Source organism: Corythoichthys intestinalis, chromosome 5, assembly GCF_030265065.1.
Source record: "Corythoichthys intestinalis isolate RoL2023-P3 chromosome 5, ASM3026506v1, whole genome shotgun sequence".
NCBI lineage: Eukaryota > Metazoa > Chordata > Actinopteri > Syngnathiformes > Syngnathidae > Corythoichthys > Corythoichthys intestinalis.
This window is the reverse complement of record NC_080399.1, coordinates 19,381,564-19,407,085: the sequence shown is the minus strand read 5'-3', so window position 1 is coordinate 19,407,085 and position 25,522 is coordinate 19,381,564. Positions and strand designations below refer to the sequence as shown.

Here is a 25,522-nt window from a genome sequence, read left to right as displayed (position 1 = left end):
CAGCTCTTACCGATCTAAATATGGTAAAGCTAGCCCAAATGTGGCTAAATGAATGATATGTTATTGATTTTTCGTCTCTCGTTGCTATGGTGTTGCTATGGCCATAACTCAAAAACTACGCGGTCAATTATTATTATTTTTTTAATGTGACTTTTTGAGAGAGCGAATGATGCATTTAATACAATTCAACTGAGTAAAACACTTTAGAGCGAAATCTGAAAAGCTCTTCAGTTGCCCTTTAACCAACCGATTCATATTGATGTACTGTTAAACCCCTACTTACAAGTACAGTGTTATCCCTTTCCTGTATTTAACTTATTGTCTGCCATTGACAGTGATAGAGATCGAATCCATTTTGACTGGCATGACTGCCAGCCTCTCCCAGTTTAAATGAATTGGTTGTCTATCGCCGTCATTGACAGCAAATGAGTTTAGTGAAAATGTCTGAACTCGAGTACAGTGAACTACAATCATATTTAATACACTTTCTAGGTTTTTGTTGTTGTTTTTTTTTAACCATAATTTTATGATGGTCATAATGGAGAAGCTAGATGGCGTGAAAACAACTGCAATATTGTTATTATTTCTGCATCGTGACACAATTTGTAGAATATTGCAATTCCCACCCCTAATTGGCACACACACACACACACGCACGCACACGCATCGCTGCAGCAGGACATCTGTAGCATTTTAGACAGCACACACTATATCACAAATCCAAATACATTGCTGTGTCTCTAGTACTATCGTCATCATATTTTACGGCGAGAATAATTTAGAAACATTATATGTATCATCCTATTCAATAAGGCACATTTTTGGTCAAAGAAAGGCTCTGATAAAAGCATCTTGCATCGAAGGCCAGCGAGGCGTGTCAAGCTCAGTCGCTGGGCTGATGCTAGTAGCTTGAGTGTCTGGGGGGGTTAAGTGGGTAGGCTGGGCCAAGTGCTGTTGGTCCAGATGTTGGGGCATGCTGAGACAGCACGGCAGGACAGGTAGGCTTGAGGTCCGTGTGCCACCCTCCCCTTTCGCCACTCTGGCAAAGGCGGGGTTTAACATTCTAGGGGGTCTCTAGAGCAACACACGACCATGATCACTTTCCAACATCACCATTGACAAGTACACATATAACTCTTGCCATGTAAAGAATGACATCGTCAGCATAGATATCACAAAGATAGTTAGATGCGAACTGCACGCTGTGAGTCAATCGGGATGACCGTTATCACTAAGGGTGTAACGGTTCATGTGGATATATTGAACCGTTTCGGTTTTGCATGTTCAGTTCAGTTCACTAGTGTACCGTTTGGTTTTGTTTTACGAATATTTTTTCCTCATAAAATTTATTATTAGTGTGAGTGAAGCGCTGCGTGCGTAAGCGAAGAGTTGTTGGGAGTTTCGTAAACTGTCGGACATGCTGAATAAGTAGTTTGAATTTACATCCTGTAAATTATAGGCATGACAAATGCTAGCGAGAGGCTTGAGCTAAAAGACAGTCTTAATTCACTATTGGGCGCTGTGATGAACACCTGGGCCGTGGCTTGCTAAAGACACTTCCAGCCAGCACTGTTGAACATTTTTTGACGTCCTCGGTAAACTTATCAATGGGTAAAGGCAAGTGGATAAATCCATGGTTATGTCAACAATTGCTGCACGGATATATTAACCCACTTATAACGGCATAATCAGAAAAGATGTAGAAAGATGTAAGAAAGTCAGCTAGCTATTGTCAGTGGGTGCAGATATGCTTTCAGCAGAAAATGCGTGTATAGGTTCATCTCTAGCAAAAAAATAAAACTTGGATAATTACATGTGTCATTTTCAGGTTGTTTCTGCTGAGGATTAAAAGCTTAGTTTTGTTGGTTTATTCATAATTTTAAGATTTTATAATTACTACAATTGTTTATGTTTCAATTCTTTGTATACAGCGTGTAATGTATTTGAAACATTACCAAAAAGGGTTACTTTTATTTATTTACACAAGTTCATTGTATACATTTTTAAAACTAAATCATTTTAAGTAGGCATTTTTCTATGCATTTTTTGTACCGAAAATTAACCTAACCGAGCACAAAAACCAAACAGAAATGAAATTACATTTTAACGTACTGTTACACCCCTAGTTATCACCTATCGGCCATTTTGTGTCAGTGCTATTTAGTAAATATACATAGTCAATGGTGCGTGCACTTAGAAATAGCTATGGATTGCATGAATTTTCTATCACTTTTATACTGCTTGTTTTTCATAAACATCAAATGCAGTAAATAAACTGCATACCGAAAAATATTTGTCTCAATGTCCAGGCTAAATCATAGTCAAGTTAAAACAGATTGTAAACCAAACTGTTTAAAAATCTGATTTTTCTGAGTTAAGAGTATTTCAGTGGCGATAACCTCTCAACTATTGTCTGTCTGCTTCAAAAGAGCACAGCATGAGAAGTCCACTGCTTTAAGATGGTTGCCAGTTACTAACGCCGCAAAGACTTTTCTCGTGTATCTTTCTCTGTGATATCTATGATTGTCAGCCAACATTTTCCAGATAAAGGAACGTCACATCAACTCCCCCCACCCTGGTTTCACATAATAAACCGAAAAGTATAAGGAATATATACAAGCCATTTTGTTCAATATGTACCGATTAAGTAGCAACTGCATACCTGGCAGATTATTGACAGCAATCAGCAAAGGGCTATTACATAGCTTCAAGAGGCAGGATGCTTGATGAATATTTGGACAACAGACATACATAAAAAATGGCACAGGAACATCTTAATACTAATCAATTACAAACATATTCTACTATTATTCTATTGCTGAACTGCTACCGTAGGCGGAGATTTGTGAGCTAGCACTCGCCAGAATTTAGTAGGATTTTTTTGCATGTACTGGTGGATGGATAGTGTTGACCTTTTCAAGCATTTTTTAAAAAGCACATTTTTGGTTATTAAATCATCAGGCAAGAATGTATTGACAAAATAATGAAAGATCTGCAAAGCATTCACCAAGACCTTTCATTTGACGGGTGACATGATGTGGTTTGCTGCGATTAGATTTTTGACCTTTTAACTTTTCATATATCCTACTAAATTGTGGTGATGTTTGTAAGCTGATGAGGCTTGATGGTATTTTGTTACAGGGTTGATGTGATAGCAAATGTCAAGATGGCAGCAAAAAAAAAAAAAAAAAAAAAGTTTAATCCACTGGCTGCCATTGACGGCAATAGACGTCTAAACTGTCAAAATAATCACTGCCAGCCTCTCCCAGTCCAAAGGGATTGGACGTTCATCACGGGGAATGGCAGCCAATAAGGAGGGTGAAAAAAGACTTTGAAATGTTCTTCTGTGCTTTGTTTTTAAGTGGAATGTACCATGGCACTGAACACTAAAGGGACACAGACTGTGCTGTTAGTGGCGTCCACAAACTTTGCACGGCTTAAAAAATAATCAACATTAAAAATATATATACTGTTGAGCCGTCATTCATTTGAGCCTGTACATTGTCCTTGTGTGAGGACCCTTTGGTCTCTGTCAAACTTGGGGCACAGGTTCCTGTCAATGTCAAAGTGGGGACGTGAGGGGAGTCCATTGACAGGAAGTGGGCGCCTTGTGGCCCTCACCCCCGACTTTAGGCAACCCTTGTGCACAGGTTCACAAACGCTCACATTAAAATCACCCGCCGTCCAACCACATGTAACCATATAAACACTATCTTTACCACCGAGTGATCCACTTAAAAAGATATTTTGTTTCCTTATAAAGCTTTTTTTTTTTTCAGCGATAAAGACAGATTAGGAAAAAAAAAAGATCATACCATTCTCAAAAGGAAAAGAAATTGAACATCTGATTATCTCCTGCCACAGGGGCTTACTTCTTTCTCTCTCCTGACGCTTCCCACGATGCGTGCTTGAGGTTTGGCAAGTGAGCTTTAAGGCGTACCTTTTTTTGACAGTGCAACACACTAGCGACTCGCTCTGCTTTCTGTATGCATTTCAATGATACGCCACACAGGAAAACATTATTATTATTATTAGAATATTGTCCCAGGGCAATAACGCACGCCACTCCTGTCTCTCCGTGATTTATCAAGCGGAAAACAAGAAGAAATAAGCCCCTGTAGTCACTGGCAGGATCCCACCGATTATCCCGCCTATCTCCATTTCCACGTTAGAGATCAGTCACTTTGTTTTCCAGGGCGGCTGCTATCTGCTGGAGCCGCACGGTCAGCTGCTTACTCTGCGCTGCTGGATCATCATCCAGGGATGAGATGATCTGGAAGGAAATGGAGAGAAAGTGGGTAAAAAAATGGCAGGATTTAAGAGTTCAAGGACACAATGGCAGAGAGGGACAGACAGAGTCCAACATATTTGTTCTTAAAGTGATCCTCTACCTTAAATACATGTAGGTTCTAATAAACCACAATTGTTCTCTTGTACTAAAATATGTTGTTAGAAACACATAAAATGTTAAATCAATGGTAATATTTTATAATATTTACTACATATTTTGACCGTTAGTTGCCGCCATGGCTTGCGGGCTCGCAGTGATGACGTCATTGGGATCTTTCCAAATGTGTAGCGTGTTCAACAATTGGTTATTGCTGCCTAAACTCGCCAAGTAAAATGCCACCATGTGCTGCTTTTGGATGCAATTTCCAGTCAAATGGAAAGAAGGGGAGCTAAGTGAGTGGTCAAGGTGGAATTATTATTTTTAGTGAATAAATGTGCATAATGGAAGCTTCTCCCCCTTTTTGGTCCCTGTATGCACAACGGTCCCAAAGCATCTGCAATATTGGTTTCGGATCTGTCTATTTTTTTGATTCGTCGGTCCCACAGCGGCTTTTCGGATCAGTCTATTTTGTGGAATCGACGGTTTGATCACGGCTGCAACATTGCTATGGGATCTGTCTAATTCCTGGAACTTTTAGTGAGTAAAAAAACGCAGATTTGGATTACTATTGCTAACTTTTTTGTTGACTAGTCTTCCCCAAATCATAACAAATAATCAAAGCACTATGGCGCGCTACAGTGACGACAGTGACTCTGACATGGACCTTACAACAATGTTGGACTTCGTCAGGGAACGCGTGTTTGCATACTGCTGAGCTCCCGAGTGAAGAGTGGTCAAGGTGGAAATATTATTTTTTGTGAGTAAAATTTGCATAGGTGGAAGCTTCTCCCCTTTTTGGTACTTTTATACACGTATCCTACCTACCACGCGTTACAATGTACAAGACATGGATTACACAAGGTGTGCTCTTTGGCCTGTACTGTATGTAAAGCACACGACAGCTCTGGATGCTAACAATCTACATAATTATATTGGGATAAGTTTGAAAACGCAATATGCTTACCTTGAAAATCTGCTAATAAAACCGGAGTTCCCCACAGCATACACGCTCGCTCCCAACCGGAGTTCCCAACAGCATACGCTCTCTCGCTCTGTTGTCATTGAGACTTTTGCCCAACTTTTGTCTTATCAAGTATTTGCTGCACGCATTTTTCCCTGAAGCTCGTCTTGTGAACGACCGGCAGTGCTGTGCTGCTCCTCACTTTTCAGATCTGGTTCAAATAGTAAGGGTAGAACCGACGACATGTTGGGAAAGCTAACGAGTGACACGCTGGAATTTTGGCAACGGGCCCGGTGACGTCATGCACTGCGACGTAACAAGAATGGCGACCTATCATTTAAAATAATTTTACAAACTTTATTAAAACAAAAACATTTTGAGGGGTTTTAATATCAAACTATTATAACTCATACTAACATTTATCTTTTAAGGATGACTTGTCTTAAAAATAGAGGATCCCTTTAAAACAGAAGTTCAGAATTGTTGACATTAGGCCTAATCTTCGAGTTAGCGGGGGTTTATTTAGTTGGTGGAGTTGATTTCAACAAATTCTGTGCAGTTTGTTAACTTATTTGTTAGTTTCAGGGCTGCGGAGCGGCTAAGCTAGCGTGAGTCAATGGTGCCTGCTTAGCATGCCAATAAAAAAACGACACAGATCGACAATCATATCCAACACAGTCCAATGAATTCAAAATGCAGATCATTGTTCCAAAACACCCATGTGGCCAAAACAATGTAACACCAAACTGCCGTAATTCATTTCATTATGCAGCATTGGTGTTACCAAGATGCCATGTGTGGGTGGGCAAAAGCTACAATGCTAAAGTAGGTTGAAATCCAGCGTAGGACTACTGCACCTGAAGATATGTTTTGTTTTCTCCTTGAGATAACTGTTGTTGTGATTTGGTCTAAACAAATAAAAGTTGATTTGACTTGACTTAGAACACATCCATAAATGAACAGTATGGACATGCAGGTGACAATGTTTTTTTAGGTAACCTATTGTGGTTCCTCCGTTTTATTATTATTATTATAGTTATTCTTTGTTCCGCAGCCTCTTTGAGCTCAATTTGACCCCCTTAGAATGCTTCAAAACAAACCAAAATCGGCAGGCAGGTCAAGACAGGTGCAATCTTTGATACGGTGTAAAGACAAATTCCAAATACACTATGTAGCGCCCCCTAGCAGTAATTTTTTGTCCCGCCGAAGCTTTGAGCCCTACTTTGACCCCCTCAGAATGCTTCAAAACTCACCAAACTTAACAGCCAGGTGAACACTGGTGAAAACTTTGATAAAATGTAAAAAAAAAAAAAAAAAAAATCATGTGTGTCAAACGTGTGTAGCGCCCCCTAGGAACAAAACCAACATTTCATTTTTCTTTAATTAATTAATTAATTTTTTTAAGGTAAAAGAGGAGGTAACAACACAAAGGTTAAAACTTGGAACACATCAGTACGATATAAATGGGATACCATACGAGGTGCCCAGACTGACGTTAGTAATACATCCAGTTTTCTTTGGGTGGGTAGAGCGTGTCCGTGGCGCCCACCCCTGCCCCCCTTCCCTGGTAACGCCCCTGTTCTGCAGGACTATTTTTTTAGATGCATAATACGACCGCAATAGCGAGGAGTGCTTAGGCCACTTGTGCGCACGGTTCATTCGTGGAAGGTAGGAAATCGGACTTTTCCCACTCGGAGGGTACCAGTTGCGACATCAAAGCGTTCCAAGCGAATGTAAACAGCAAACATGGCTGATTGCGACGTTTTTTTATTTTGGCCATCAAAAGACATTTTGACCTCCAGCAAACCTGCCTCCTTGTAAGAGATCAAATAGTGGAGGCGTTCCAATGATATTTTTCCAGATCTGAGGTTGGAAACTCTGACTTCCCACCTTCCTCGAATGCAGCATCAGTCTGCTGAGTTAACAGACGGCCGGCAACATGGCAAAATGCGCATTTGGAGGCTGTGGAAACAGACAAAAGAAATTTCCCTCTGAAGAATGAGGAAAGATATAAATTGGTTACATGTTGATGGCTATGACATAAAAAATCAGCGGTGAGATAAAAAAAAAACAAAAAAAACGATGTGATATCACTCCGCTCTGCTCCTCTGCACAACTGCTGGATTACAAATGTTGCTGTTCATACTGCAATTATTGACATGCAATGGTAAGTTTTAATAACTTTATCCTGAAAACATACCCAACATTATTGATTGCATGGGTCATCAATGGTTTTAATGCGTGCATGTTGTTTTTTTGTTGGCATGCCCAATTATCTCACACTAGCTTAGCCAATCCAGAGCCGTGAAACTAACAAATACCTAACAAACTACACGAAACTTGTTGAAATCAACTCAACCGACTAATTAAACCCTCGTTAACTCGAAGATTAAGCCTGATGTAAAAAAAATCTGAACTTCCCCTTTAATGACATTACCCTAGCCCACAAAAAAAGTCCTAAATTATTCCTGTTTTTCCCACTTAAAATGACTTTACATTCAGCCCCACAAAAAAAAGACAAGTAGTGCCCCAAAATCAACAGTAAGTGAAACAGAAATGCCCTAAAATCAACATAGTGATCCACAATGAAAAGGAAATGACTCCCAATTGCCCAAAATTAAGGGGGAAGTGACACAAGAATGCCTTAGAACGGTGGTTCTTAATACAGGTAGGAATCTTTGGGCACCTAACGATTCGATTACGATTACGATTCAGAGGCTACGATTCGATTATAAATCGATTATTGATGACACCCCCACCCCCCCAATGTTATGTACATTAGCTGCTAATGTTTTGTACATTAGTTACAAAAAAAAAAAATAAAAATAAAAGAAAAAGCCTCGCAGGCTTAAATAAACGACAATTTCAGTATCAAGTTAACAGTTAAAAACAATAAATAATATACTCAAATCCTCATTCTGTATCAGCAGCTTTAAACTACATTCAATTAATTCAATGTTGTCAATCAACCGTTAAAGTTGTTTAAATTGCTCCTGTCATTCCATAATTTCCCTTTTGTCTACTTTCGACATGTGAAAGTTTTAAAACTATTTTAAAGATAGATTCAAGTCAATATTTTACCGATTTAGGAGTATTTTAGATAAAAAGTTATTTAGGTTTGCTTGGAAGGTTCGCTACAACAGCCTTGCAGGGAAGTCTACTGCTTTAAAATGGCGGCTGTTTACTAACGCCCGCATCTAGCTTTCTCTACATGTGCTGCTATCGCCACCGAGTCTATTCTACATCTAGTCCTATATAAATATGATATCTACCTTAACATTATGTATTGTGGACGTACTCTGTAGCAGCTTTCGGCAGCAGTCAGGTATGTTGTTGTTGTTTTTTTATCTCGCGGCATGAGTTGAGCTAGAGCAGTGAGTTGAGCATTGGCACTACACGAGGGGCCGGGTAATGACAAGCATGATATTTAGCTACTCTCGCTCCGTTCCTCATTGCGTCCCGAAGACCGCGCCGCGCGCTGAGTGTGTTTTACTTCCGCTTTACTTGACATATTTCGATAATCCGAATTTGGATGTTTGTGAATCTTTCTCGAATCTTCCACGGCCGAATCACGAATAATCTAAGAATCGGAAATTTCGCACACCTCTAGTTCTTAACCTTGCTAAAGGTACCGAACCCCACGAGAACCCTTCTGAATTATACTGTATAACAAAGTAAAAAAATAAAAATAAAAGAGAAAAAATCACAACCAATATATCTATGATAACATCTAAGTGAATGCCCATTCAAATTCCTTCTCATTTTGACAGCATGTTTTTAAACAGGTCAAAATTTTAGTTAATGCTGTCCATCAGTCTGCTATACTTCCTCATACCAAGTGCGAGTCAACCACCCACTGAGCAAACCAAATTCTCCTCCCATCAGGTAGAGGACTAGCGGTTGAAAGAAATAGAATAAAGCCTGTAAATTTTGGGCAAACCAGTCAAAAACATTGTCTAAAACGCAACTTTGCTTCGATTTAGTCAGCCTACGGAAATAGGGCCCTGTCTCAAACTTCGCCAAACCACTTAGACTTACTCACCGAACCCATGGTGTTCGATCAAACTCCGGTTAAGAACGACTGCCATAAAATCAATAGGAAGCAACCAAAAATCAACAGGAATGGCCCGGATTCCCCCTAAAATCGATAAGGAGTGCCCGAAAATGAGTAGGCGATGACCCAGAAATGCCCTAAAATCAACAGAAAGTGACACAAAATGAACAGCAAGTGGTCCATAATTGCCTCCAAAAATTAAAAAAACGATACAGAAATGCCCCAAAATCTATAAGAAATAATCAAAAATTAATAGAAAGTGACCTGAAAATGCACCACATTAAATGGGAAGTGACTGAAAATCAACAGCAAGTGACGCAAAAAAAAAAACAGTAAGTGACCCAGAATTGACCCCAAAATCAACAGTTTACCAACCAAACATGAAAGCATTCCGGCGCAATTTCTCCTGTAATGCATTTTCGAGTTCATTGTATATTCTTCACTTTGCAAACAAGCCCTAAGTCAATTATAACTAGTACCTCAAAGCACCATTGTAACTGATTCACTCCTTTGTTGCCATAAACGGAAATAAACGTCCAATCCATTTGAACAACAATTATTGCTGCCATTGGATGCCTTTTGCCGTCAACAGCAGCTAAAAACTTCATGTCACAACTCCTTTCACCAGATAATTCCAAACTTCCACAATAGAAATAAACAAAACTACAAAAAAAAAAAAAACCTACAAAGTAACTCAGTTCCTGAAAGTCCAATGCAGCATCCTCGACGGCGCGCGGTGGTTTGAGGGCCCGCTTGCAGCATTAATTTAAATTTTAATCCTATTTCTTCATTAGCTTTTGTTGATTCCTCCTCGTCACATTTTCGTGACCTCAAGTGGCAACACACAATGGACACTTTAAAGCGTAAGAGGAGGGAGAAGAAAAAAATCAATTCCCTGGAGCAATTTTCCAATTCACATCCTAGAGAAATGATTCCAATTAAAACTGCATGCAATCACTCTTCAGGCATATCAAGAAAGAGGAGGGGTGGAGGAAGCAATAACAAAAGCAGGCAGTGGTGCGTTCACTGGAATAGACCGCCTTTGGGCCTCTTACCCCGTCGTAGTACTTGCTTGCGTATCGGTAGAGCTGATGGAGAGCCACTTGTGTGTTGAGTTTGTCCGTGTGAGACTGGACGGAAAATAACAAAGAACAACAGTAACAATTAAAACTCTTAACCCCGAGGAAACAATATATGGAAACTACTCTCAAAAGGAAGGCGGATGCTTCAGTATAGGATTCAGATTCTGAAAACCATATTTAGCCAGTGAAATGGTGTGATTTCCACATAACACAGAAACATAGTCTGAAACAGAATAGAGTATATGAAATAATAGAACTACAACTGCTAATTCTTAATCATAAATGGTTAAAAACTGCCGATACTTTTAAATTCATGAACCACAACTTATCTTGCTGCAAAAAACATTAAAAATAGTGTATACCATATTTTTTGGACTGAAGTTGCACCCGAGTATAAATCGCACCAACTAAAAATTTGCACAAAAAGAGGAAAAAAAACATATACCGTATATATGGAAGCAATTTTGTTGATAGAGAATGTTTTTAATCTAAAAAAATAAAAATATATAAATAAAATAAATATATACTGCTGGCCAAGAGTATTGGCACCCCTGCAATTCTGTCAGATAATCCTCAATTTCTCCCAGAAAATGACTGCAATTACAAATGCTTTGGTATTAATATGTTCATTTATTTTTCTTGCAATGAAAAAAAATAAAAGAGAATTGAAAAAAATTAAATCACTATCATTTTACACAAAACTCCAAAAATCAAACTCCAAAAATGGGTCACACAAAAGTATTGTCACCCTTTGAAAAATCATGTGATGCTTCTCTAATTTGTGTAATTAACAGCACCTGTTACTTACCTGTGGCAATAACTAAATCACAGTTGCAGCCAGTTAAAATGGATTAAAGTTGACTCAACCGCTGTCCTATGTCCTTGTGTGTACCACATTGAGCATGGAGAAAAGAAAGAAGACCAAAGAACTGTCTGAGGACTTAAGAAGCATAATTGTGAGGAAGCATGGGCAATCTCAAGGCTACAAGTCCATTTCCAAAGACCTGAATATTCCTGTGTCTACCGTGCGCAGTGTCATCAATTAGTGTAAAGTCAATGGCACTATGGCTAACCTCCCTAGATGTGGACGGAAAAGAAAAATTGACGAGAGATTTCAATGAAAGATTGTGCGGATGGTGGATAAAGAACCTCAACTAACATCCAAAAAAGTTCAAGCTGTTCTGTACAACAGTGTCAACCTGTACTATCCGTCGGCGTCTGAATGAAAAAGGACTCTATGGTAGGATACCCAGGAAGACCCCACTTCTGAGCCAGAGACATAAAAAAGCCAGGCTCGAGTTTGCGAAAACTTACCTGAGAAAGCCAAAAACGTTTTGGAAGAATGTTCCCTCTTGGAGAAAGGCATCAACATAGAGTTTACAGGGAAAAAACGAGGCCTTTAAAGAAAAAAACACGGTCCCCACAGTCAAACAGAGCGGAGGTTACCTGATGTTTTGGGATTGCTTTGGTTCCTCTGGCACTGGACTGCTTGACCGTGTGCATGGCATTATGAACTCTGAAGACTACCAACAAATTTTGCAGCATAATGTAGGGCCCAGTGTGCGAAAGCTGGGTCTCCCTCAGAGGTCATGGGTCTTCCAGCAGGACAATAACCCAAAACACACTTCAAAAAGCACTAGAAAATGGTTTCAGAGAACGCACTGGAGACTTCTAAAGTCGCCAGTAATGATTTCAGACCTGAATCCCATAGAACACCTGTGGAGAGATCTGAAAATGGCAGTTTGGGGAAGGCACCCTTCAAATCTCAGGGAACTACAGCAGTTGGCCAAAGAAGAGTAGTCTAAAATTCCAGCAGAGCATTGTAAGAAACTCAGTGATGGATACCGGAAGCGGTTGTTTGCAGTTATTTTTGTCTAAAGGTTGTGCTACCAAGTATTAGGCTGAGGGTGCCAATACTTTTGTCCGGCCCGTTTTTGGAGTTTTGTGTAAAATTATAATGATTTAAAAAAAAAAAATTCATTCTCTTTTGTGTTTTTTCATTTCAAGCAAAATAAAAAGACATTACTACCAAAGCATTTGTAATTGCAATCATTTTCTGGGAGAAATTGAACATTATCCGTCAGAATTGCAGGGGTCCCAATACTTTTGGCTTGCAGTGTAAATGATTTATTTATAAATATAATATAAATGTAGGGATATCTTTTAAAATCCCCTCTATTTAAATGTGCTAACAATAATAGTAATACATAAATACATTAATTTCATTATACCCACAAGTACATTGATGTAAACGCTTACTTTAACATTGGCATGGTAAAAAAATGAACACATAATTAAATAAAAGTACAGTACACAAAAGGTAAGATAATAAATGAAATTAACAAATGTATCCTTTTTTTTTTTTTAACTTTAATTTGTTGAAGCCAAGTTGGAGTCAAATATGAAAATATGCTGTATGTCGTGCCCTAAACATTAGAGCACTTTAAGTACATTTCATTTTTAAATTGAAAAAAAAAAAAAATCACCAAGGTCTTGACTTGGTCTTGAAAGCAACCTTAACTCATGACACGTGTGTTTTTCACTGCCAGTATGAGCAGCGTCAGCAAAGAAAAAATGGCGACCGACTGTGTGCACGTCTTACCCGCGAGACCTCTGCCAGATGAGTGTTCATGTCCTGGTCACTGACGGGGACCATCTGTCTGATGCCCTTGTAATAACTGACACACACGTGCACACAGTTCAGACTTTGAAAGACACCACAACATCTGTGGCAGTAAATTGCTGATGGCGCTTACTCATCCACCATCTTCTTGTAGGTCGAGATCTCCTTTGCATAGAGAAGTTTGTTACTCGGGGAGTCCTGCAGACACAAACAACAGGCATCATTAGTGAAGTGGTGTCTTGTTATACTACTGTACATAATACAAACATGAATATGACAGTGTCTTCTTGTTGGTCTTCTTGTGCGGGCATAAAGAATATACCTTATTTTCCGGACTAAAAGCACACTTATTTTATAGTCTGGCTGGGCCTGTGACTTACAGTTGTGGTCAAAAGTTTACATACAGTTGTGAAGAACATAATGTCATGGCTCTCTTGAGTTTCCAGTTATTTCTACAACTCTGATTTTTCTCCGATAGAGTGATTGGAATAGATACTTCTTTGTCACAAAAAAAACATTCATGAAGTTTGGTTCTTTTATGACTTTATAATGGGTTCACAGAAAAAGTGATCAAATCTGCTGGGTCAAAAATATACATACATGGATCCGAATCATTGACTTGAACAAGTCAGGAAAGTCACTTGGAGCCATTTCAAAGAAGCTGCAGGTCCCAAGAGCAACAGCGCAAACAATTGTTTGTAAGTATAAAGTGCATGGCACTGTTTTGTCACTGCCACGATCCGGAAGAAAACGCAAGCTATCACCTGCTGCTGAAAGAAAATTGGTCAGGAGGGTGAAGATTCAACAGAGAATCACCAAAAAGCAGATCTGCCAAGAATTAGAAGCTGCTGGAACACAGGTGTCAGTGTCCACAGTCAAGCGTGTTTTGCATCTCCATGGACTGAGAGGCAGCCGTGCAAGAAGGAAGGCCTTGCTCCAAAAGCGTCACCTTAAGGCTCGACTGAAGTTTGCTGCTGATCACATGGACAAAGATAAGACCTTCTGGAGGAAAGTTCTGTGGTCAGACGAAACAAAAATCGAGCAGTTTGGTCACAATGCCCAGCAATATGTTTGGAGGAGAAAAGGTGAGGCCTTTAACCCCAAGTACACCATGCCTACCGTCAAGCACGGTGGTGGTAGTATTATGCTGTGGGGCTGTTTTGCTACCAATGGAACTGGTGCTTTACAGAGAGTAAATGGGATAATGAAGAAGGAGGATTACCTTCAAATTCTTCAAGATAACCTAACGTCATCAGCCCGAAGATTGGGTCATGGGCGCAGTTGGGTGTTCCAACAGGACAATGACCCCAAACACACATCAAAAGTGGTAATGGAATGGCTAAATCAGGCTAGAATTAAGGCTTTCGAATGGCCTTCCCAAAGTCCTGACTTAAACCCCATTGAGAACTTGTGGACAATGCTGAAGAAACAAGTCCATGTCAGAAAGCCATCAAATTTAACTGAACTGCACCAATTCTGTCAAGAGGGGTGGTCAAAGATTCAACCAGAAGCTTGCCAGAAGCTTGTGGATGGCTACCAAAAGCGCCTAATTGAAGTGAAAATGGCCAAGGGACATGTTACCAAATATTAGCGCTGCTGTATGTATATTTTTGACCCAGCAGATTTGATCACTTTTTTCTGTTCACCTATAATAAAGTCATAAAAAAAACAAACTTCATGAATGTTTTTTGTGACAAAGAAGTATCTGTTCCAATCACTCTATCAGAGAAAAATCAGAGTTGTAGAAATAACTGGAAACTCAAGAGAGCCATGACATGATGTACTTCACAAGTGTATGTAAACCTTTGACCACAACTTATACACAAAAACAACATAAATGATGTTAGAAATTAAATTGTTTGAAATGTTACTTAACACTGGCTAACTATGGCACAAACATTACCTGCAACCAGCCATTATAGACCACTCTTTGGTTGTGATCAAGAATCACCAAGAAAAAGTGAGCTGAGAACATATATTTATTCATAAATTTAAGATAGTATTCAAAACAGTAAAATAACCATTAGACAGGATCATCGAATTGATTTATTTTATTAAATTCAATAAGGTTTTTGATTTACATTCATTGTTTTTGAGGCCCCGTTTTTTCAATCCATCAGAGGTTGCGTTATTTATTTATTTATTTATTTGTTTATTTATTTATAAACTAAACAAGTAGCTACTGAAATCTGGACAGTCTTATATTGTCTCCGGAGCGGCAAGAAAGATATAAAACTTGAGCAGAGACAGAAAGACACACACTTTGTAGGCCAGCTGGACTATAATATGGTCACTAGAAAGCCAGGAGTTAATGGGTGACTCTTACGAAGCTAACCTAAATCATGTTTTTGAAAATTTGACAAACTGTAGAAGTGCTGGCTGTCTTGGTACCTGTAGGCTTTTTCGAGTTTTGTCGCGTGTCCTGTAATTCCAAGTGATTCCTTGTTGAATTGGATGTAGAGTCGTAAAAGTAAAAGTTGGTGGGAACTATTTGAACATCCTGAAAAGTTGCTAGTGTTATGTCCCTACTGTCCCTATGCAAACCTATGCCCTGGGTGCAAGCATTCAATTCTTTTGAAGTAATACTAGAGAGTGTGTATAGCTATTTGGCAAATGACGCCCCCCCCCCCCACACACACACACCTATCTATGTTTTGTTTTGACATCATTAAGCATTTTTTTGGCTAGCTCGACCTCTGGGGCGACATCGTCTGGATAATGCAGTATGACTTTGAGTATTGTTGTTCTTTTAATTGTTTAATGTTTAACTTTGTGGTATACTCTGTGGTGGAACCGTCAATTATCAGCTTTCTAGTTTACTTGATAGCGTGAACGCTCACCCGACTGAGCTTGTGCTCTGTCTTGGTGCAGGCATCCATAAAGGTCTGGGCGATAACAGACAGCGAGGCGTCCACCACTTCCGACACGTGGACGTCAAAGATGAAGTGGGGGTTCTTGAGGATGTTCACCCAGAAGCGCAGAGGCAAGCTGCAAAAAAAAAAAAAAAAAACAACAACACATAAGTGACCTCAGGCTGTATGAAAAATGAATGGAAGAATGATTTCCTGTGGGAACAAAATGCTTTAAATGTTGAACAATTTGACAAACCAAAACATTACGACACGTGGAAACAGAATCAATAGCATTTCCTTTAAGTCCATTCTTAATCATGAATAATTCATAGAAACGTTTTAGCGCTCTCATATCCTCTACAATCAAAAAGACAAACACGAGCGCCCCATAAGGCAAACAAAAGGGATCTGAGCTGGGCAACAGCCAGCCAAGCTTGTCGGGGCCTCGCCAAATCCTGACCTTTAAAAGTCCTACACAGACTTTCAACACTCGAGTACGCTAACTGATTTCCCCTCTGAACAGAAAAACACCGGCTTCATTCTTTTCCAAAACAAGGATGTATACATAAAAATACATTCTCCCTGATCTGAGCACGTACCCGCCCAAGTGAGACATGAAAGGCGCAGAGTGTAAAATAAAATACATAGCAGGCGGGCAAAAAAAAAATCTCAGGAGGGTGTACAACAGGAGCATAAAAATAACAGTCTTGCAACAATCCCACAATTAAATTAGCTTGGGACACAATTACCATGTTTGTTTGTTGTTCTGCCTCGTACACACATTCATATTTAATACGTGGCCCTGCGTTGATTTGATAAACATGACGGCTGGATGCCGAGTAATTAAATCGCTCATCGCCTGTCCTTGTGCCAGTGCGCTCTCCCTTTTTCTCCCCCTCAGCCTGGCGTCAATCACAGACATCGACATGCAACACGTTGTCTGGGCCGCCGCTGCCTTCGCTGGCGTGACACTAATTTATGCGCTTAAATGTCACACGGGAGAGGCGGGATTGCAAATGCAAAAACTCACTGAGGAGAATTTGCGCATCTGTATTCATCTCTTTCTTGGATAATCAACTTTTGTTTCTTGGGAGAGTACTCGCTATAAGTCAAGACACAGATGTGGATTAGACACCTCGGCGACGGGTGTACTACAGGGTTTCGGAACTGGATGCAAATGTTGAAAGTTTGAACACTTTCCGCAGGAATCGATGGAGAATATTACGGCAGATTAGCTGAAAGAAGGGGATTTCAACGTGTGAAACATAGTCCTCACCGGTTCGGAAAGACATAGCAGAAGGTGGAAGAGGGTTTGGGGAAAGGGAATAGGAGAGAGATGGAATAGTGGTGTGGAATTCTAACACCAGAAAACTCCCGACTGATATTGTTTAAAAAAAAAAAAAAAAAAAATATATATATATATATATATATATATATATATATATATATGTATATATATACTGTATATATACAGTATGTATAGTTTTTAAATAAATTATAACGGTTGGGGAATTAAGTTGTATCATAATTAGATAAGAGTTCTAAAGTTATGCAACTCAGTTTTTTATTTTTCTAGAAAGAGGAGTTTATTTATTAATCATAAAAACACTGGTCACTCATTCATGCATTCATTGATTTTATTATATTGTTAAACTTCTTCTAAATTGTGTTATATTTTTTTCTGTATGAGTTGTATTGATGTATAGCACTTTGTAACAGCTGCGGTTGCAATTTAAGTGCTACATAAATAACACTGAGTTAAGTAGTCTAATGACAAGAAATTAAATGTTGAAATAAAAATTAAGTTGTAATTTTGGGAAAAAGAGGCTCATTACAAGAAATAAGTTGTTATATTAGAAGAATTCATTTGCAATTTTATGTGAAAAAAAATCTTGTTTTGCAGGGACAAAAAGTTTTCAAGAAAAGTCCCATTGCTGTGAGAAAGCGTTTTTTTTTAGTAAAATAAAAAATATTTTTCCAAGAATACAATTGTAGTGTTATGAAAGTTATGATGTGAAGTAACTGAAATAATGCGATAGTGCAACAAGTACAAGTAAGAAAGACTACAGAATCATTTGTTGGGGTAAATTACTGGAATAAAGTTTGATGTTACAAGAATAAATGTCTAAATTACAACAAAATAGTATTTTGATATTATGAAAATAAAGTCGCAATTATACAAAAAAGCAATAAAACAGGAATAAGTTTTATACAATAAAATATTATGACAAAGTTGAAATATTGTGGGAAAAAAAGGCTTGAATTATAACGAAAAAAAAATCATTAATACAAAAATATTAATAAAAAATATAAATCAAAAGTAAAACTAAGGAGAATAATTGTCATGTTAAGTTTTAAATTGATTTATGTACAGTATGTAATGTCCTTGATACTCATATCAACTAACGGGTAGTCCCTGTGTTACGACGGACCCAGCTTACGTGATTTCTACTTTACGACGCAACCGTCTTGCCATTTTTTCCCCTAAATGTTAACTTTTGTTTTGTGATGCATGCTTTTATTTTGGCGCAGGAAGCGTTGAGCAGGTTGTACTTCCGCACGCGAGAGCATTTACACACCCGTCCACCCCGCTCACATGAGGAAGCAGCCGAGTGAAGAGGTGACAGCACATTTGTTGCTTGTGAACCATCCAGAGGCGACGGGAGTATATAACTCCTTTTGTACTGTTTATTGTGCATTTTCAATTGTGGTCGAATAATTGGGGCGGGTTTATGTGATTGTTTTTGCTGATGTGTGGACGGTAACTGATACATGTTAATCGTTTGTTATTGCTGTATCAACAGCTACTTGTAAACACAAATTTGAATTGCTGTTATTGAAGATGCGATTATTTAATTTCATTTTATTTTAGTTTCATTCTGCAAGGGTTGATGTCATGAGCAGCTTAATAAAGTCAGCAAACCACATGGATGTCTGACATCGTCATTTCGGAGTTTAGATCACTTTCTAGCTAGGACTTAGCTCCAATGTCTTGGCGAGGACTGTAAAGTGACGTATAATACATGTTCTTGAATAGTTTTTTTTTTTTTTTTTTAATTTAGAGGGTGTTTTGAGGTATTTAAAGGGTTAATCCCGACTTACGCGGAAATCGGGGTTACTTCGCTAGTGCAGGAACGGAACTCGTTCGTAAACCGGGGACTACCTGTATTGCTTAGTTAGCATCAGTATGCTATTTTGCAGTACACCAAGGGCAACCGACAACCAATGATGCAGTTCTGTACTGATTTCTTTATTAATGCCACAGGTGTTTTTATCATGCACATAGTAGTGCAATTCCCCTAGTGGCGTGACTGAATAATTACACCAATACATCAAAAGTCAGCATCTTTTCCCGCCCCAAATCTTCATCCGTTTTAAGAAGCAAATACCAAAACAAAGAAGATTCCTACCTGTTGGTCTTCCAAATGTGGATGGTCTCATCATCCACGTTGTTGTGCTTCAACGCTTGCTCGTCCAGGAAGTCAAAAAAGTATTTGACCGCCGGCGGCACCACTGCCCCGGAGCACAACACACTTTGGAAGAAGTCATTCACAAACTGCTGAAGTGTTCCCTGGAGGAAACAAACTTGAAAGAATCAGACAAGCGCTGGGGAATATTCAAATGCAGAGGAAGAACTTTTTTAGCATTTGCTTCCGGTCTTAAGGGCAACAACAAACATAACCCATCGACATGACAGCATATTTGAGAGCTGGCGAGGCAAGAGGTGGCGGTATAACTCTAACTATGTCATGCATGAATTACCATATTGGCCCGAATATTTAGACGGCCCTGATTATAAGACGACCCCCTCTTTTTCAAGACTCAAGTTTGAAAAAAGACTTTTTGAACACCAAATTAATTTTTATACAGAAAATAATTACAGTACATCTGAAACAAATGATTATAACAATATATTTGAGAGAAAAAACATGTTATTTTGCCTCATTCAAATCTTAATATCTGAACATTTAAATATGTAAACTAAAGTGCAATCACATTCGTAAATGAATGGCTTCTGATTTTGAAATGGAAATAAACCAATCTATAATGATAAAACAACAAAATTGCAATAACTGCATTAACCATCAAAGTGATGTCTAACTGTAACTGTAGTCTTGAAACAAATCTGAATAAGGAAAAACATTGCAATAAAATAATGCAAACTGGTTAAACTTGAGAATAGCTGAGATCTGTCATGACAGAACATAGCTTCAATGATATCTGGCGTCATATAGCGTCGTGAATGGGTATAACGTCCAGACCGCGAATATAACTTTATATATTTATAACCCACTTTTTCAGTCTTATTTCAATGCAAAAAAACACCGTCTTATATTCGGGCCAATACGGTATGTTTTGTTTTCTAAAATATTTTTATTACGTTCATATAGGACAGTGGTCTCAAACGTGTGACCTAGGGGCCCATTGTGGCCCACAGGACAATATTTTGAGACTCTCATTTGACAGCTAATTGTAATATTAGTGTTTGACAGCTAATTGTAATATTAAATGTTGCCCACGTGTATTTTGCACTGGGCAATTAAAAAAAAAAAAAAAAAAAAAAAAATTAAACAATTTATATAATTTGGAAAACAATCAATTATATAAATAGCAATAAATTTAAAAAAAGCATGAAAAATACGCAAATTAAATAAAGCCATGGGTGATTAAAAAAAATATCATTCTAATAAAATAAATGAAAAAAATTCTAAAAAAATTAAATAATCAATAAATTGTTATATATCTTGTATTTTGTCTGGGATTTTTTATTTTTATTCAAACTTATAAATCTCTTTTGACTTCACATAGCTTAACTTTTTGACTGCCACTGACAGTAAGTGACGTCGAATATACTTAAACTGGGAGAGGGTGGAAGCGATCGAATTGAAATGGCTTGAACACCTAGTCCCGTCAATAAGTGTTTTCAACATCAATTTCCCTATTTTACCAACTACCACAACACATACTCTCTAACCTAGGCTGGCAGTTAAAGGTTTAGGCTAATGCTAACTTTTGAATAGACTGAAGTGATAACTGTCCCTGGAAGGGTTAAATGGTAGGGCAATTCACTAGTTTGATCAAAGTAAAGACACATAACTAACATTGGCAGATGGACGAAAACGTGTCCCTACTGTGCACTTGAGTAATCGTCAAGTGGAGAAGAAATTTGCACCTTGACAGAGAGCAGTCGAGTGAGATAAATCTCCGTGATGGCTTTGGTCATGGACTTGTCCTTAATACTGCCACGCTTGGACTTGATTTCGTCAAGTTCGTCGGTGGGCCTCACCAGGTGAAACACCTTGTCGTCTTCCAACAGTGCATTTCCTAAAACAACACTTGAGACGTTACGCTATTCGCTTATTATGCAGAGTAGGCACGCGGGTCACAACAAGCATTTGTCGGCACTCTGCTGAATTTGAATGAACGCACCGAGAACATCAAAGACAAACGCTTGAGTCAAAATCAGCTTTTATGAAATGCACATAAAAAGAAAGTGCATCTCATTTGAAAGTCATCTAAAAAGTGTGTCTGGAAATAAAACATGAATTAGCATGCTAAATGAGAGCTGGGATGTGGGCGAAGGCCTGGGGAAATGTCATCCTTTCCAAACACTTACGCTCTTCGTGGTTTTCCTGGTTCTGCTCGTAGTTCTGATTTGTTTGAAGTACTCGTGACAAAACCAGGGTGGCGTTGTCGCGGACCTGAAATGCAACGGAGACAGAAAACACAGGATGACTACTCAGTAGAGGCCAAATTCGGAAAAAAACTGCAGAATTTATAAATGATAAGAATATGGATTGAATGTCGCATGACCCAAAGAAAGTTCACAAAATAAAATATGAGATAAATGAATCTTCCTTAATTTGGTAGCACACGGAAGATTGATTGAATCAGATGTATCCAATTGTTATTTTTTGCTGCATGCGACTAAAAACTGGGCAGTTGGCCGCAGTTGGCCCGCGGGTTGTAACTTGGACACCTCTGGATTAAAACATAACAAAAACTATAAATAAATTTAATAAAATACCTTATAAGAAACTGTTAAATACCACTTTGTGAAAAAAAAAAAATTGGATGTGATTTTTTTGTTTGTTTTGTTTTAGTACTATTATAATATCAAGAAAAGTCTTAGTCTGAGTAAATGCATTCATCAAATCAATGAATGGATGTGCCAGAATTTTCTCCAGTTAAATGTGGAGAAGACAGAAGTGATCATTTTTGGGCCAAAAAAGGAAAGGTCAAAGATAAGCAGGCACCTTAGCACAATGTCACTTACAGCTACAAATCAAGTCAGAAACCTTGGCGTAATTATTGACTCAGACCTAAAAATTGTTAGCCATCTAAAGTCCATCACTAAATCTGCTTATTACCACCTAAAAAATATAGCCAGAATTAACGGGCTTCTGACTCAACAAGACATGGAAAAACTTATGCATGCATTCATTTTCAGCAGATTGGACTATTGCAATGGTATATTTACAGGTCTTGATAAAAAATCAGTCAGGAAGCTGCAGTTGGTACAGAATGCTGCAGCCAAAGTCCTCACAAATACAAGGAAACTGGACCACATTACACCGGTTTTGAAATCGTTACACTGGCTTCCAGTGAGTCAAAGGATAGACTATAAAATACGACTGCTTGTCTACAAAACACGTAATGGCCTTGGACCAAAATACATGCTTGATTTGTTAGATTCCTATGAAACATCTAGACCCCTAAGGTCGTCTGGAACCGGTCTCCTGTATGTTTCAAGAACAAGAAGCAAGCAGGGTGAGGCAACATTTAGTTATTATGCTCCTTACCTCTGGAACAAGTTACCTGAAGGTCTGAAGCATGCTCAAACTGTTAGCTCCTTTAAATCAGGGCTAAAAACGCTTTTGTTTAACACTATTTGCTTTCTATTCCTCCTGTGATTATCTCCATGCTGATTTTAATTATTAGCAGTAGTAGTAGTAGTAGTAGTATTTGTTTTATTTATTTATTTATTTATTTTATTCTATTCGTGATTAAATGCGATTTTTATGTATAATTTTATTTCCTATTTCGATTGTCTTTGTTTTTACGTTCTATTGATTTTAATGTGATTTTTATGATCTTCATATGATGTAAAGCACTTTGACTTATCTTGTGTTGAATTGTGCTATATAAATAAATTTGCCTTGCCTTGCCTTAGTTGGCAATAACACATACCGTAATTTTCGGACTATAAACCGCCACCCACCAAATTTGACACGAAAACGGCATTTATTCATAGATAAGCCGCACTGGACTAAGCCACAGTGTTCCTTACTGTATTATGGGATATTTTCACCAAAAGATATTGCCTGGTAGCACTTTATTTGACAGCAGCGTAATAAGACTGTCATAATTTTGACATGACATGACACTGTCATGAGCATTAACAAATACTTATGACAGATGTCAGTTATTGTCATCCTGACAATTACCTCACTTTTTAATAGATGTAAAAGATCCGAGCTGGACATGAATGGAATTAGTGACTAAATTTGCCGGATGACAATGACATCTGTCATAACCATTCAATAATGGCCATGACAGTGTCTTATGACAGTCTTATGACGCCCCTGTCAAATAAAGTGTTACCTTTTAAACCAAATAAATTAACAAATAAGACACACTGGACTATGAACTGCAGTATTCAAAATGAGGGGGAAAAAAGTAGCTGCTTATAGTCCGGAAATTACGGTAGTTGTAAGTGTAAGTAATACGAAAAAAATACGTTCAAGGAAAAAGGAAACTCTTGTGTAAAAAAAAAAAAAAAAAAATATAAAAGTGAAAATACATTAGGAGAAACTGATGAATGACAAAATTACAGTCAAAATCATGGTAAAAAAATATCATTAGTAAAAAAAAAAAAAAAAAACGTGGACACACTTGTTATAGCAGCTAGACTAAAGATATAATGTTAAAAAATAAAGACAAATACTCAGAAAAACAGAACAGCGAGATTAATTTTGGAAAATAAAACTGTCAAGTCACATAAATTTAGATGTACGATAACGACAACAGTAGTTCTATTAGAAAAACAAAGCTGATGCCGAAAAGTTATGTTAAAGTTATGTTGCAGAAAAAATTAGTAAATTAATCAAGAGACAAATCTTCTATAAGAATTATTGTAAGCAAAACAAGTTGATTATTACAAAATGTTAAAAAATCTCAAGAAAAATAGTCACATTCTTAGATGTATCAAATTGTATGTTTTGAGGGAAAAAATGCACGCATGCATCAGGAGAACCCACAAACTCCACCCAAGAAGCCAAAGCCTGGATTTAAACAATGACCTCTGAACTGTGAGCTCAGTGCGGTAACCACTCTCCAAAGCGGTGACGTAGTTTTGACAGACTCTTTGTACTTACAGTAGCTGTCTTTTTTTCAAGGCCCCTTAACCCATTTCAAATCAATGGAAGCAAGCAGGCAGCCATTGCAGGCATTCACATAGGCATGTTTACAGGCCATTTTCTTCACAACAGTGGGATTAGATTTACCTTTCAACAGATAATACAAGCGTTAACGAGAGCAACGCACCCAAGAAGAACGAAGGTTTAAGCATTTGAAAGGCGGCACAGAGGGGGATATTTGTGGGTGACCTGTGTTTTCACGGGGTCGATGCGGTGAAAGGAAGATTTAGAGGGCTTCAGTGGCTGCTGAGCTTTGAGAAGGGGACTGTGGTGCTTTCTCATTATTCTGTTGTGTAGTTCTTGTTTGAACACTCAACAACCATAGTATAAGGTAGACCTGCCTGAGCTGGAGCAAGCACACTATGCACACACTGTCTGTGCAAAGATAGAAAGCAAACACACTTTTTGCTTTTTGGTTTAAGTACTTGTATTGTTAGAAGAAGAATGTAATATTAAATGAAAAAAGTTGCTGAGGTTAGTATGCATGATCATATTATAGTCATCTATGTAACACAGATTGATGTTTGTGTATATGCTAGGTGCATGGTGTTGATGCTTTGCTGATTATTTGTTGTCTGTGTTTTTACACAGGAAGTAAATTCTGTACATCCAAATGAAATAGAAGTCTTCCTTAACTTATGAAAAAGCCAAGTCTTTACCTTGCTACTTTGTTTGTAACTTTGCAACTTGTTAACTTTGAAATTACCCTAAATGTTAAGAGAATAATGTCCTCAAAAGAAAAAAAAATAATTTTATGACAACAGAATTAAGTCACGATAAAGATGACAAAGCTGTAAACTTGGGGTAAAAATAGACATTAAAGGAATGTTTTTTAATTAAAAGAATAAAGTTGAAACTTATATATACTGGACTGTCTCAGGAAATTAGAATACACAATATTCTAATTTTTTGAGACAGTCCTGTGTATATATACAGGACTGTCTCAGGAAATTAGAATACACAATATTCTAATTTCCTGAGACAGTCCTGTATATATACACAGGACTGTCTCAAAAAATTAGAATATTGTGTATTCTAATTTTCTGAGACAGTCCAGTATGCAGTGTGACAAGAAAAACACGTTGAACACTTTACACATTTGGAAAGATACCAATGACGTTATATAAAATATTATATATT

General features: G+C 38.0%; 1 protein-coding gene across 3 annotated transcripts in view; it reads right to left on the bottom strand.

Annotated features, from left to right (window-relative positions):
• Positions 1-502: 502 nt before the first annotated feature.
• Positions 503-25,522, bottom strand: part of plxnb2b (plexin b2b) — a 467,166-nt gene continuing 442,146 nt past the window's right edge. For all 3 annotated transcript variants that reach the window (XM_057836746.1, XM_057836745.1, XM_057836747.1), the window contains 8 exons: positions 21,580-21,664; positions 21,136-21,287; positions 19,373-19,533; positions 15,951-16,098; positions 13,244-13,308; positions 13,090-13,165; positions 10,461-10,535; positions 503-4,273 (listed from right to left, as the gene is read on the bottom strand). In XM_057836746.1, coding sequence (XP_057692729.1) covers positions 4,169-4,273; positions 10,461-10,535; positions 13,090-13,165; positions 13,244-13,308; positions 15,951-16,098; positions 19,373-19,533; positions 21,136-21,287; positions 21,580-21,664 — 867 coding nt within the window. In that variant the 3' untranslated portion in view covers positions 503-4,168. The remainder of the gene's footprint in view (positions 4,274-10,460; positions 10,536-13,089; positions 13,166-13,243; positions 13,309-15,950; positions 16,099-19,372; positions 19,534-21,135; positions 21,288-21,579; positions 21,665-25,522) is intronic.